Source organism: Microcaecilia unicolor, chromosome 2 (genome assembly GCF_901765095.1).
Source record: "Microcaecilia unicolor chromosome 2, aMicUni1.1, whole genome shotgun sequence".
In the NCBI taxonomy this organism is placed as follows: Eukaryota; Metazoa; Chordata; class Amphibia; order Gymnophiona; family Siphonopidae; genus Microcaecilia; species Microcaecilia unicolor.
Window position 1 is genome coordinate 657242294 of NC_044032.1, and position 15596 is coordinate 657257889.

Here is a 15596-nt window from a genome sequence, read left to right on the forward strand (position 1 = left end):
AACTACCTTTAAGAAATAATTTGTCATCGACAAACGATAAACTTTCATACTCTGAAATACTATAATTCTCCTTTGTGGAATAGCTCAGTCCTTCAGTTTTCAGAAACCAGATCAATAATCCCCCTTAACTTTCCAAAGAAGAAAACAGCACGAGGTCGATATTCAGCAAATGTTAACCAGGCAAGACTGGCACATACACAGTTAACTCCCACTGAGTGGGTCCACTGCAGTTAACCAGAGAGAACCACTGGAAACCTGTACAGACTGTTGTGATTCTACCCAAGTCCTGGCAGAGTAGGACAGAGGCAGAGAAAAGGCAGGGCCGCCGAGAGACTGGACTGGGCTGGGTCCTGAGGTCACCGCCACCGCTCCCTTCTCCACCCCCCACTCCCGAGGTCGCCGCCGCTCCCTCCCTCCCTCTACCTGCCCCCCTCCGTCTGCCACCGGGCCAGGCCCCCTGCATTGAAACCAGAGCACCTCTCACCTCCGTGTGAAAGCGCTGCAGGCAGCAGATCACCTCCCTTCGGCCCTCCTTCCTTCCTTTTGTCCCGCCCTCGCGGAAGTTATGTCAGACGAGGGCGGGACACAGGGAGGGAAGGAGGGCCAAAGGGAGGCGATCTGCTGCCTGCAGCGCTTTCACACGGAGGTGAGAGGCGCTGTGATTTCAATGCAGGGGGCCCGGCCCGGTGGCAGATGGTCGACGACGGAGGGCGGGTGGGACTGCGGCGCCGGGCCCCCCTTGGAGGCCCAGGCCCGAGGAATTTTGTCCCCCCTACTCCCCCCTCTCAGCGGCCCTGAGAAAAGGTGATACTTCCCAATTCCAAATATGAGATATTTCCTGTGACTTGGACGTATCTGAATGTGGGTATATGCATTCCTCAAATGCAGAGAGTATAGTCAATCCCCTTTTTGAATCATGGGAATGATGGCTCCTAAGGAAACCATCATGAAATTTTTATCTGAATAGATATTTGTTCAGGGCACCCCCTCCCCAATCTTTTTTTGTGTTTAGAAAGTACCAAGAACCGAAGTCCTGATCTCTTTCCCCTGGTGGAACGGGTTCAACTTGATTGGCCTGTAAGTGGTTAGATAGTCCCTCTGTAAGCAATTCCTGATGGCGGACAGCTTAATTTTAATGCTCTTGGTAAGCCCACCAAAATGCCAGGTTCCATAAATTCCTCTGCCCTAGACATCACCAGTTGTCGCGTTCCACGCGCCTACCTGCTCTCCCATGGCGGGGAACGGGAGTCAGCGGCCTCCGCGGCGTGGGAGGACGGCCAAGGGGTCCCTGCATGGGGGCCGGCGCTGCCGCGAGACTGGCGGGTCAGGCTGGGACCGGCGGCCGGCGGCGGCGACCGCCGGTCTCTCGGGTGGAGGAGGCCGGGATGAGCTTCGCGCCGCCCAAGATGGCGGCGCTGGGACGCGGGGGCAGACGTCCTCTTCGCTCCTTAGCCAGGGGGCTCGGAGCTCCGCCTACCTGCACCGTATTGGAGGACCCGGGGGTGACTCCGCCTGGGAGATCGGGCAGAGCCAATCCGAGGGGCTCTGCCGACTCCCAGGGCCGGATTGGTGGGGTTCTCCCACGTGGGCGGGGTGGCGCAATATTTAAACTCGGGAGCTAGCTGACATCGGCGCTTCAGGTTCTGTTCCCGAAGCCTGCGCAGTGGTTCCGTGTAGCGTCTTGGTGGACATCCAGAGGCTGTGCTGATACGTAGATACGGATTGCTAGCCGCCTATGCTAGCCGCTTATCCAGAGACTGTGCTGATACTTAGATACGGATTGCTAGCCGCCTATGCTAGCCACCTATCCAGAGACTGTGCTGATACTTAGATACGGATTGCTAGCCGCCTGCCCAGGGAGTTGCCCTGCGCCTGACTGCTGGTTGCTGATTGCCCATTTTCCCGACTCTAGCCAGGCCAGTCTGTCAACCCCGCGGTTCCAGCAGTCCTGCTGGCCGCCTGCAGCTGGGGGCTCAACCCCTGGTGAACGGCGGCCGCCGCGGGTGAAGATTTGGGGTTGCACGGCTTTCCTCTGAGGTCCTTCGGGGTCTTGCGGGACCTAAGGGCTCACCGACGTTAAAGACAAGACACCAGTAATATTTTATGAACATTCAATGACTCTCATGGGGGTTTTGTATTATTCTCAATGTGTCCGGTACTGGAATTTGGATTCAGATTTAGCTCACACCTTTCTCAATGCCAGCTGAAGATGAATTACAGATATTTTTCCTGTCCCTGGAGAGGTTACCGTCTAGATTTGTACCTGAGGCAATAGAGAGTTAAGTGACTTGTCCAAGATCTCAAGGAGCTGCAGTGGGGTTCGAACCCTTGGCTTTCCTGGTTCTCAGCTCACTGCTCTAACCATTACGTACAGATGATACAAAATTCTGCAATTTGACTTGATTTTTGTCACTAGGGAATATGACCATTTGTGCATTGGTTACCCATGAAATATTGTACTGATTTTGATTTTTCAGACTTTGTACCAGGGAAGTCCACAGCACTTGAAAAATGTGACACAGTTGTATATACCTTTGTGTTCGGCTACTGAGAGGAAACATTCTGTACCAGCAATGACCACTTTTCATGTTGAAACATCGGCTTCTGGCCCAAGATTATGGAACACATTACCGGGTCATATTCAATTTTGCTCATCGTTACAGCAATTGAGAAAGGTTCCAGAGATGCACTTGTATGTAACGGGCTCTCTCTAATTCCTCAGCTCTATTTCGGCAGCTCTTTAGGCTGTCTTGATGTACTGCTGTTGTAAAATGTTTGTCAGATTTGGTTTTTTTAAAATTTTTTATATGTTTTTATTATATAAGCTGCTCAGGGAAAGGCGGGATATAAATTTTTTTTTCAACTAAGTAAATAAAACACACATTCCATGTTTGGTCACACAAAAGTAAAGGTCAGCAGATCTGAAACCTGATGGCTATTGGGCAACCTACCAAAACACTAATAGGCAAATCGTTTTGTGGTTTCCAGTAACACAAGGATAAAAGAGAGGGTCCAGAGTACAGAATGACACGGGGACAAAATTTGTACTCGTCCCTTCCCCACAGGCCTCGTCCCCATCCCTGTAGGCCCCATCTTCATCCCCGCAGGCTCTGTCCCAGTCCCCACCTCATTCCCTTGGGCTGTGTTCTCATGTGCAGAAGCCTCGAACACTTATGATTTTACATTTAAATCTTTTTATTAAAGTATAAAAAGGAATATGCTGTGCAACTATTGTGTATAAATTACAAATAGAAAGCAATAACAACAGCGAGCAGCTATAAAAACCTTCCTCACCACCTCCCTCTACCCTTCCAACCCCAACAATAGCTGACTTCTACTACCCCAAGGAATCCTAATCCACCCTGTTAAAATGTCCAGTTCTGTATGCCCTCAAGGGGAGAAATATGCCCCGTGAAGCACTGTATGATTTTTTAATCTTTGTATGAATAAGAAGTCATCAACAATCTCAGGATTCAGTCTAGCTCTCCTGTCTTCCACAGTCCTTCCTGGAATAGAAGTTGTCTTCTTAGAAGATGTGCTGGTAGCAGGACGTACAGGATCCCCCATGCAAATTCTGCTAGACTAGACTTTGAGCCCGTAAAAACGGGCTATTATAGGAAGGGGGGGGGGGTTGAAAGGCCCGCCCCCACCGCCGAGTTCGCCGCTGCCCCTCCCCCTCCGAGTTCGCGCCCCCCTACCGAGCCATCACCACCCACCTTCCTCCCGGCCGGGCCCTCGCTCCGCTATTGAAACAGCGAGGGTCCGGGAACGCAGCACTGAGCTCTGCTGAGCTGCCGACATCGGCCTTCCTTCTTCTTCTCTGCCTGTCCCGCCCTCGTGTGACGTAACGTCGTCGAGGGCGGGAGTCGGGACAGAGGCAGAGAAGAAGAAGGAAGGCCGATGTCGGCAGCTCAGCAGAGCTCAGTGCTGCGTTCCCGGACCCTCGCTGTTTCAATAGTGGAGCGAGGGCCCGACCGGGTAGAAGGTGGGTGGCGGGGGCGACTCGGGTGGGGGGAGCGTTAGACGGCGGTGTCCCTCCCTCAGCAATGCGCAATACAGACCCTCTGTGTTCCGCCCCCCCCCCCGTCATCACGTATTGACGTGGGGGCAGGGCAGAGAAGGTCTCTACTGCGCATTTGCGAGTGAGTACGGTCACTCGCCGTTTATATGTTTGATGTGGCCAGCACGTTTGCTTTTTTTTTCCAAAAAATAAAAATATTGTCGTCTGCATCAAATAAGGAACTGAACTGTCCTTTATGTTTAACAGGGCTTCAAAATAGAAAGTGACATGGGGAAAACGTTTGTCCCCATCCTTACCCTGTCCCTGTGGGATCTGTCCCCATTCCATCCCCATTACCGCAGTTACTGCGGGTCCCTGTCCCCTTGTCATTCTCTAGTCCAGAGTACCCCAACCAAGATCCATTTGTGCTTTTTTGTGTTGCTTTTTGCCAGTAACTATAGGATTTCTGCTATAACATGTCCAACTGGAAAATGCTGGAATGGGGGGGGGGGGGGGGGGGGGGGTGTTTCCAGAATACTGCAAATATTGTTCTGTTTTATATGTTGCATATTTTGGTGCATTATTTTGACGTTTTTAGCACCTAGATTAACATCGATAACAGAGGTCCGGGGGGGAAGGGAGAAGGAGGGGGCAAAACAGCTGATGCAGATGCACCAAAATTACAGTGACGAGATCCTCCCCTGCTGTGTTCAGTAGGTGCCCTCGCGCTCTCTTTACAACTGACAAAGCGTTGCCCCTTCCTATCCCAAGGGTTTTAACTCACCCCTCCGTGCCCTAGCTCCGCCCCACTTTAGCCTCCCCAAACATCTGAGTCACCGACCACCTATGCTCTTTAGACTTTTCTTATAAAAGAGTCCTTCCTTCCATCCCTTAATCATTTTGCTTGCATTCTCTGTACCTTTACTAATTCCGCTATATCTTTCTGAGATGTGCCAACCAGAAGTGCACACAATACTCGAGATATGATTGCACCATGGAGCAATACAGAGCAGGGGCGTAGCCACGGGTGGGCGGGCCTGGGCCCACCCAATTTGGGCTCAGGCCCACCCAGCAACGGAGCACCCAATGGGCCTTCTTTCCCCTCCCTCCGTCGGGCAGCGCGCGCCAGCCTAACTGTACAACAAAGCTGCACGGCACCGGGTCCGTCAGCATGCTGCCGCTAGCTCCTACCTTGTCATCTTTCGACAGAGGTGTTAGTTCTGCTGCTAAATCTGCAGCGGATCCACGCAGTGCCAGGGCTGTCTCTCTGTACGCTGCTGCGACTGCTTCCTCTGCGCTAGCCCCGCCTCTTCAGAAAGAGTATCGGATGTGAGGCGGGGCTAGTGCAGAGGAAGCAGTCACAGCAGCGTACAGAGAGACAGCCCTGGCACCGCGTGGATCCGCTGCAGATTTAGCAGCAGATCTAACACCTCTGCCGAAAGATGACAAGGTAGGAGCTAGCGGCAGCATGCTTACGGACCCGGTGCCGTGCAGCTTTGTTGTACAGTTAGGCTGGCGCTGCCCGACGGAGGAAGGGGAAAGAAGGCCCATTGGGTGCCAGTAGGTGGTGCTGGAGAAACCTGCAGCGGTGGCTTGGGGGGGGGGGGGGGGGTTCGGGGCAGTGGGTAGCCAGACAGCCAATTTTGGGGAGAAGGGGGGGGGGGAGAGAAAATTTTGTGACCACCCACTTTGTGCTCAGGCCCACCCAAAATTGGCTGTCTGGCTATGCCACTGATACAGATGCATTATGATACTCTTTGGTTTGCTCTCTATCCCTTTTCTAATCATTCCCAGTATTCTGTTTGCCATATTATGTTAACAGGCCCAACAGAAATCTCCAAAAATGCGGTTTTCTACGGTTTTATTATGGTTTCGCTAACACAGGAGGAAACACGTAACAAGAAAATACCTTGTATGCATCCTTAATGTTCAGGGCTTGGCCCAGGGCTGCCACATGACCCACAATGCCCTTGTTCCACTCCAGGCGGATGCAGCTGTTGGAAGCCTCCTCCAGCGTGGATCCCTCAGCCACGTCAAAAAGGCGGCTGATCAGAAACTTCTCATTCGAGCTGTCTTCGCACACCAGGAAGAGGGAGTACCGGTCAGCGGCGATTAGTTCATTGATGTGGAGGAAGATTTTATGGCACAGGGCTGCCACATCCAGGTGACTGGAGATGTCTTTCACCAGCTCCAGAAGTCTGGTGCAGCGGTCACCCGTGCTGCTGCTGCTGAGCCGGGGGGGCTGTGGAGGCATCTGTGTCCTCCTGTCAGAGTCGGGGAGGAAGCTCAAGGCACCCTCAGCGTCCTTCACCACGATGGGACGCAGGGGCCTATCAAACTCGGAGGCAGAGATTTTCCTGGTGGGTGTCTCGGGCAGGGCAGGCTGCTGGTTGCCACAGGTCTCCGACTGACACTCTTTTCCTCCCTCCTTGCCAGTGGGGATGGCGTAAACTCTCTCAGCAAACCATGCATTGACCATTTCTCTGGGAAAGGAAGGGAGAAGAAGCCATCAATTATTTAGCACCATAGGATGTATAATAAACACATTCCCTCTACTTCTACTCCCAAAGATGTTAAATATTTAAGGAAGGCATTTTGTGGGGTGGGGATTACCTCCCAGTAGAGAGGATGGACAAACCTAGTTTCTGCGACCATCTGCTCTTCTGTCTCAGGACAATTTCTGCTTGCACAAAGCTGGAATATGATGACATTCCCTGGACAAGGCAGACATGTCTGGACTCCGGATGACTTGGGGACAGCCTGAGTCAGGCCTGGATTTCTGCCATTGGGTGAATCTCTTCATAAAGGTGGTTAATAAATCCCAACAAATAAATAAATTATAAAATCCCCATTCCCCTGCAGTACTAAAGTTTACAGCATACAACAGGACACAACCCATCCCAGGTCAGTCCAAAAAGTACAGAGACACGTGTAAGAATGTCTTTCACCTTGGTAGAGGAAAGTGATAAGATCCTGTACATGCCGTTCTCCTGTGAAAGCAAAAGTGAATGTAATACTCGTTTTATGTGACCCCACTGACTCAGGTGAGCTGCCTGCTACAATACGAAGCCTGTGCCTTCTGCCCTGTATGTGATTATCTGATCAGCTGATGCACAACTTGGAAGCAAGAAAGGACCCTTCATTGCCAGACTAATCGAAGACTAACTTCTGATTAATGTTGTTTGCTGACCGTTTATACAAAATTCACTTCACACAACAGGGTCCCTGCATGTATCCCTCTGACAATTACAGTACATCTCATGAGCACTACATGCACCTTGTCAGTTACTGTACATGGCACAGGCACTGCATGTATCCTTCTCACAGTTACTGTACACAGTCAACTCACAAGGGTGGAGGCGAACAGATTCCGAGAAACCAGCCAGCCAAAGAGTGAGAGCATGAAAAAAGTTTAATGGGACCCACAACACGATCCGTGTTTCGGCATGCAATCCTTCCTCAGGGGTCGAAATACTGTGGGTCGCAACGGCGCTGCTGAGAACAAGTGAGCCTTTCTTTATTTGTTACATTTGTATCCCACATTTTCCCACCTATTTGCAGGCTCAATGTGGCTTACACAGTAGCGTAAAGGCGATCCCCAATTCCGGTATGAACAAATACAGTAGTGTTTTGGTAGAATAAGGTTCAAGTGTAACAGACATATAGGGAGCTGTAGAGAGGAATAGTTCATGTGTGTCAATTCTGGTTGCCGCATCTCAAAAAAGATATAGTGGAATTGGAAAAGGTGCAGCGAAGGGCAACTAAAATGATAGCGGGGATGGGACGACTTCCCTATGAAGAAAGACTAAGGAGGCTAGGGCTATACAGCTTGGAGAAGAGACGGCTGAGGGGAGACATGATAGAGGTATATAAAATAATGAGTGGAGTGGAACAGGTGGATGTGAAGCGTCTGTTCACGCTTTCCAAAAATACTAGGACTAGGGGGCATGCGATCAAACTACAGTGTAGTAAATTTAAAACAAATCGGAGAAAATTTTTCTTCACCCAACGTATAATTAAACTCTGGAATTCGTTGCCGGAGAACGTGGTGAAGGCGGTTAGCTTGGTAGAGTTTAAAAAGGGGTTAGACGGTTTCCTAAAGGACAAGTCCATAAACCACTACTAAATGGACTTGGGAAAAATCCACAATTCTAGGAATAACATGTATAGAATGTTTATACGTTTGGGAAGCTTGCCAGGTGCCCTTACATAGTAACATAGTAGATGATGGCAGAAAAAGACCTGCATGGTCCATCCAGTCTGCCCAACAAGATAAACTCATATGTGCTACTTTTTCTGTATACCTTACCTTGATTTGTACCTGTCCTTTTCAGGGCACAGACTGTATAAGTCTGCCCAGCACTATCCCCGCCTCCCAACCACCAGTCCCACTTCCCACCACTGGCTCTGGCACAGACCGTATAAGTCTGCCCAGCACTATCCCCACCAGGTGCCCTTGGCCTGGTTTGGCCGCTGTCGGGGACAGGATGCTGGGCTCAATGGACCCTTGGTTTTTTCCCAGTGTGGCATTACTTATGTACGAGTTTTGGTTTTGTTGTGTTGCAAGGTACCGGCATTTAAGTTGGGTCAGTGAGGTATGCCTTTTTGAATAGGTTGGTTTTTAGTGATTTCCGGAGTTTTAGGTGGTCATATGTTGTTTTCACGGCTTTGGGTAGTGTGTTCCATATGCTTATATAGGAAAAGCTGGATGCATAAGTTGATTTGTATTTGAGTCCTTTGCAGCTTGAGTAGTGGAGATTTAGGTCTGTCATTTATCCTGGGGTTTTGCCATAGATGATTTTATGGACCAGGGTGCAAATTTTGAAAGTAATGCGTTCTTTGATTGGAAGCCAGTGCAGTTTTTCTCGGAGGGGTTTGGCGCTTTCGAATCGCGTTTTTCCAAATATAAGCCTGGCCGCCGTGTTTTGAGCGGTCTGGAGTTTCTTTAAGATTTGTTCTTTGCATCCTGCATAGATTCCATTGCAGTAGTCTACATGGCTTAGTGTCATTGATTGTATCAAGTTGTGAAATGTTTCCTTTGGGAAGAATGGTTTCAGGTGTTTGAGTTTCCACACTGAGTGGAATATTTTCTTTGTTGTAGATTTCACTTGGTTCTCTAGGGTGAGGTTACGGTCAATTATGATGCCGAGAATTTTCAGGCTGTCTTGAGATCGGGAGGGTATTGTCTTGGGTGGTTATTTTTGAGGGTTTGTAAGTGTTGTATTGGGATGAGAGGATGAGACAATGTGTTTTTTCTGCGCTGCAACAGAACAGTGACAGGTCTCGAGGAGAACCAAACAAAAACAGTTTGGTTCTCCTCGAGACCTGTCGCCTTATGATTGTGCCTTTATAAAGAAAGGCTCACTTGTTCTCAGCAGCGCCGTTGCGACCCACAGTATTTCGACCCCTGAGGAAGGCTTGCATGCTGAAACACGGATCATGTTGGGTCCCATTAAACTTTTTTGATGCTCTTACTCTTTGGCTGGCTGGTTTCTTGGAATTTCTTCTTCTCCGCCCTTGAGACGGCTCTTTTACTGAGCTCTATTTTCGCCCGTGTGGCCATCAGCAAATATATATATTTTTACCAGACGTTGGGGCAATGAAGCGATACCACGTGCATGTTACAGAGTTTCTCTTTGACCCCTGAGGCAGGCGTTGTTTCACGCCGAAACACGGCCCGTGTCGGGTCATCAATAAAGATTTTCAATTGTCCCAGTCTTAAAGACCCAGTGTTGCTTTTCTTTTGCACACATACAGAAGCAAAGGTGTAGACACACACATACATACGTTTCCTGTTCTGCCCATACTGGTTGTGTGCATTTTTTACATTCAGTCTGCATTGTATAGACAGTCAGAGAACTAAACAAAACATGTGCGTCCTGCTTTGCTCCTTTAATCCTTGCACCTCTAGTTTAATCTTTGTTCCTCTAGTTTAAATGCTGCATGTGACTCATTCTCTCCAGCCTCAATGAGATCTACCTGGCTCATATCTCATTGAATCCAAACAAGCAGCGTGGTGTTGTCTATATCAAAACAAGGACATCAAAGCAGTCCAACTTAGTCCAGAAAAGAGGGGGAAAAGTCTCAACAAGTACTGCAATATTGAATATTGTTCATTAATTGCATGCACAACAAGTCATCATAGACTGAAACCCCCCCCCCCCCAAAAATAAGTCTATTTTTATTTTCTTATATTTATAAATGCTTATATTCACACATAATTCCAGCTCTAAAAAGTCAAACAAAACCACAAAATAACTTATCTTTTGACAAATCTGTCCTGCGTATAGACTCCGACGGTCCCGTTTCGTATTTCTTCCTCAGGGAACCCAGACGCGGACTTTTGAAAAAAGTCTGGTCAGCTGATTCAGCATTTTTTTTAGTCACTCAATTTTTTCACAAGTCTGCATCTGGGTGAGTTACATTCAAGTACTCTGGATATTTCTCTGTCCCAGGAGGGCTCATGATCTAAGTTTGTACCTGAGGCAATGGAGGGTTAAGTGACCTGCCCAAGATCACAAGGAGCAGCAGTGGGATTTGAACCGGCCACCTCTGGATTGCAAGATTGGTGCTCTAACCATTAGAGCTACTTCTCCACTCCACTCTTACATCCCAACAGCCTGATTTTGTGCGTTTTGCACTTGGACTTTTGTTTTTCAAAAATGGATGAAAAAGATAAATACACAGAATACAAAACCATCTAGCATATGTCCATTTTCAGGAGAAAAAGAAAAAAAAGAGACATTTTGCTGTTTTGAAAATGGCTATATTTCTTATTCGGGTTATTTTCTGTGCACTCCTGATGCAGTCAGTCAAGCCGAAACACGGTCCGTGTCGACTCTCCTGTAACAGTTGCTTGCTTCACAAAGTGTGTTCTTACTAATCATTGCTAATTAACGCTTTTCCAAGAGACTGCTTTGGCTCCGCACTGGTCCTTGGTCAACTCCACTGTTTTTGTGTTCTGCTAATACTTTTCTAAAACACTGCTTACCATGTACCGAAGGGGCGAAGTACAGATATAAGATGGCTGGTACAGAGTGTGGGGAATATGAGGGTGAGAGGGAGAATGAAGACACATGGAGGAACGAGGAAGCTCGAGAGGGAGGGAGACTGGGTAGAGAAAGGAACAGTAGCATAGCCAGAGTTTAATTTTTAGATAGGCCTGGAGGTGGACTGGGTGGGCACAGGCCTCGCATTTCCTCTCCACCCGCTACCACCCCCCCCCCCCACGACAGCCCCCTGCACATGGTCAGTTCTGGTCATTTTTACTGACCTGAAGCGCCAGTGATTCCCATAGCCAGCCTTCTGCCAGCGCGCGTCGTCGGAGCCTCTTCTCAGGCGCGTTCCACCTACTCTGCAACTTCCTGTTTTCCGCAAAGGTGGGATGCAGGAAGTTGCAGAGTAGGCGGGACGTGCCTGAGAAGAGGCCTCGATGACGCGTGCTGGCAGAAGGCTGGCTATGGGAATCGCCGGTGCTGCTGGAGGGAGAACGGCGCATCAGGGCAGTAAAAGTGAGCAGACCACGCGGACGGGGAGAGCGGGCAGAAGAGGCTGGGCGGGCCTGGAGCAAAAGTGGCTAGGCCTCACCCGTGACTATGCCCCTGGAAAGGAAGGAGTCTTTTTCCCTGGGGGATTGGAGAAAAGGAAAAGACTACAATTCCCAGCAGTCCCTGAGTAGAGCCCATGGTAGAAACAGGGACTTCAATCCCCAACAGCCCCCAAAGGAGGTCAGGAGAAGGGAGTTGGAAAAACCTGTTCCAGAGAGCCAGGATGAGGGAAGGAGTTCTGAACCTGCCCAATCAAGCAAATGGAGAGCAGCTGAGCAATGGGTGTGGGGAGGAACCTATGGACTGGCAAGGGGAGGAACTAGAGCAAGAGGAGCCGATGGAGATTGCTGCTCTGACTCAACTGGAAGGAAAGAAGGTGAAACAGGAGAGGGCTGCTAGGGAGGAGAGCCTGGTAGAAGAAGGGAAAAGGTGGCTATCCCACAAGGGGTGCTGAGAGAACAGGCTTACCACGGAAGGGTCATGCGGGTGGTGGTCAGGGTATAATGATGGCCTGCTTGAAGAGGTACCCTTGCCACTCTCCCTAGGTTGATTTCTTTTGAAAGGGAGAGATGCGGAGTGGTGGTTTTGGACGTAACTGCTATACATGAACTGCTGGGGAGGGTTTGAACCCTTTGTGGAGCTACTGTGTTTGGAGAATTACTTTGCATACCTGCTTTATATGAACTGCTGAGATTTTGGAACTTTCTGGCTTTTTTTGTTTTGTTTTGAATACTATGCTGTTGAACTGCTATGCTTCTTGAGAAATGCTGTGGTGGGAACTACTTTTGGAGGAGCAGTTGACACAAAGGGATTACAATAAAGTATAATGATCTGACCTTGTGGATTGCCGTGTGCTGTTTAGCAGTGGATTACAGCACACAGCTCAGCTAAAGGGCCGAGGGACTCCAGAGTCTCCCGGGGCAGGAGACTTTTCCAAGAGTCAGATGGGATAAATGAATGGGTGGCTAAACTCAAGGCACGTTCCTTGAACACAGTGGCGTTCCTAGGGGGACTGACACCCGGGGCGGATCGCCGATGCGCCCCGCCCCCGGGTCCAGCGTGACCCCCCCCCCACAACAAAAAGACACCCCCCCACCCCAGCGAAAAAACCCCCTCCCCTGGGTGCACGCCGCTGGGGGGGATGCCGCGCGCCGGTCAGCTTCATTTGTTTCCATGCTCCCTCTGCCCCGGAACAGGTTACTTCCTGTTCCGGGGCAGAGGGAGCATGGAAACGAACGAAGCTGACCGGCACACGGCACCCCCCCCCCCCCCTTGGTACGCCACTGCTTGTACAATTGAACAACATATGAGAAACTGGTCTAAGTTACAGGGTCTGTAGCAAGCTAGACCAGATACAGAGTGGTGTGTAATCAATCAACCTATGAATTAAAGGCTTGAGAGGAGCCAGGCTTTCAGCTGCTTCCTGAAGTAGAGGTAGACATAACCCCACTGGGGATGTTATGAAGTAATAGTAGATGTTGTGCAACGTTTGGAGCTAGATTGGCAGTGGGACAAGAGAATTCAGTTAAGTACTACGTTCCATACAAGCTTCATTCAGTATTTTTTGAGAAACAATTCAATTTAAGATTAGTAGGGGACTATATTTAACGGTGGTTGGGAGGCAGGGCTGGTGGTTGGGAGGCGAGGATAGTGCTGGGCAGACTTATACGGTCTGTGCCAGAGCTGGTGGTTGGGAGGAGGGGCTGGTGTTTGGGAGGCGGGGATAGTGCTGGGCAGACTTATACGGTCTGTGCCAGAGCCGGTGGTTGGGAGGCGAGGATAGTGCTGGGCAGACTTATACGGTCTGTGCCAGAGCCGGTGGTTGGGAGGCGAGGATAGTGGTGGGCAGACTTATACGGTCTGTGCCAGAGCCGGTGGTGGGAGGCGGGGCTGGTGTTTGGGAGGCGGGGATAGTGCTGGGCAGACTTATACGGTCTGTGCCAGAGCCGGTGGTGGGAGGCGGGGATAGTGGTGGGCAGACTTATACGGTCTGTGCCAGAGCTGGTGGTTGGGAGGAGGGGCTGGTGTTTGGGAGGCGGGGATAGTGCTGGGCAGACTTATACGGTCTGTGCCAGAGCCGGTGGTTGGGAGGCGAGGATAGTGCTGGGCAGACTTATACGGTCTGTGCCAGAGCCGGTGGTTGGGAGGCGAGGATAGTGGTGGGCAGACTTATACGGTCTGTGCCAGAGCCGGTGGTGGGAGGCAGGGATAGTGCTGGGCAGACTTGTACGGTCTGTGCCAGAGCCAGTGGTGGGAGGCGGGGCTGGTGGTTTGGAGGCGGGGATAGTGCTGGGCAGACTTACACGGTCTGTGCCCTGAAAAGGACAGGTACAAATCAAGGTAAGGTATACACAAAAAGTAGCACATATGAGTTTATCTTGTTGGGCAGACTGGATGGACCGTGCAGGTCTTTTTCTGCCGTCATCTACTATGTTACTATGTCAGATGTGCTTGGGAATGTTTGGGGATTTTTAAGAGCCTAAACTTTGTCTTTTTCAGAGGTGGCTTTTTCTCCTGGTTTGGGAGATGTTTCCTGCTGTTGTTTTTTCAGTCAGGCTCAAGCCTATGAGGTTTTGTTGAAAGGTTTATGACACTCCTTGGGGTAGTTGAGGCTTTTGTTTAAATGATAGCCCTTTACCACGCCTTCTGTTTACACAATCAATAGAATGGAAATAAATTTTTATAGTGTTGGTTTACTGTCATTGAGTTGAATGCAGACTCTCTGTTTTATAAGTTTTGCCAGGAAAGAGATGTTAGAGCCTGGACAGTGGTTTGAGCTCGTCCTGGTCAAGGGAGTTCTTTTTTAGTAGAGGGTGTAGCACAGACGTTTTTACAAGAGAGGAGTTAACTATTTTAGTGGCCCCTTCAAAGAAGCTTATGCTAGCTTGTTTTACTATCTTTGCTGGGCAGGGATCAAGAGGGCAGGTTGCCAGCTGTCTTATGCCCAGGATGGACTGACCGTAGAAGGACAAGTCAAGGCTCATAATGTCAGAGCTATGGTTGCTTCGGTAGCCCACTGGAGCTCAGTCTCTCCACTGATTTGCAGAGCTGTGACATGGACATATATCCATACTGTACAATCCCTCACTGCTGTCTAGATCAAGGCTCCTGATGCAACAGCAGATTTAGCCAGACAAACATAGTAACATAGTAGATGACAGCAGAAAAAGACCTGCATGGTCCATCCAGTCTGCCCAACAAGATAAACTCATATGTGCTACTTTTTGTGTATACCTTACCTTGATTTATACCTGTCCTCTTCAGGGCACAGACCGTATAAGTCTGCCCAGCACTATCCTCACCTCCCAACCATCAGCCCTGCCTCCCAACCACCGGCTCTGGCACAGACCGTATAAGTCTGCCCAGCACTATCCCCGCCTCCCAACCACCAGCCCCGCCTCCCACCACCGGCTCTGGCACAGACCGTATAAGTCTGCCCAGCACTATCCCCGCCTCTCAACCACCAGCCCCGCCTCCCACCACTGGTTCTGGCACAGACCGTATAAGTCTGCCCAGCGCCATCCCCACCTCCCAACCACCAGTCCCGCCTCCCACCACTGGCTCTGGCACAGACCCTATAAGTCTGCCCAGCACCATCCCCACCTCCCGCCACTGGCTCTGCCACCCAATCTCGGCTAAGCTCCTTAGGATCCCTTCCTTCTGAACAGGATTCCTTTATGTTTATCCCACGCATGTTTGAATTCCATTACCGTTTTCATTTCCAGCACCTCCCACGGGAGGGCATTCCAAGCATCCACTACTCTCTCTGTGAAAAAATACTTCCTGACATTTTTCTTGATTTTGCCCCCCTTCAATCTCATTTCATGTCCTCTTGTTCTACCGCCTTCGCATCTCCGGAAAAGGTTCATTTGCGGATTAATCTGTTTGGGGTTTAGAAACCAGCTCCACCCCCCCCCCTTCTCTTTCAGTTGCAGACTGCCCATCAAAATAAATAAAATGGCCTGTTGCCACCAACAATACTGGTATCTACACCAATTGATTTCCCCTCTTTCTATTGAAGGTTGCCTATAGCTAGGGAATCTATTGCA

General features: G+C 49.9%; 1 protein-coding gene across 4 annotated transcripts in view; it reads right to left on the minus strand.

The window, feature by feature from the left end:
• PDE5A (phosphodiesterase 5A) overlaps nt 1-15596 on the minus strand; it is a 313971-nt gene that overhangs the window by 122987 nt on the left and 175388 nt on the right. For all 4 annotated transcript variants that reach the window (XM_030191794.1, XM_030191791.1, XM_030191793.1 and 1 more), the window contains exon 2: nt 5910-6483. In XM_030191794.1, the coding sequence (XP_030047654.1) occupies nt 5910-6483 (574 nt within the window). The remainder of the gene's footprint in view (nt 1-5909; nt 6484-15596) is intronic.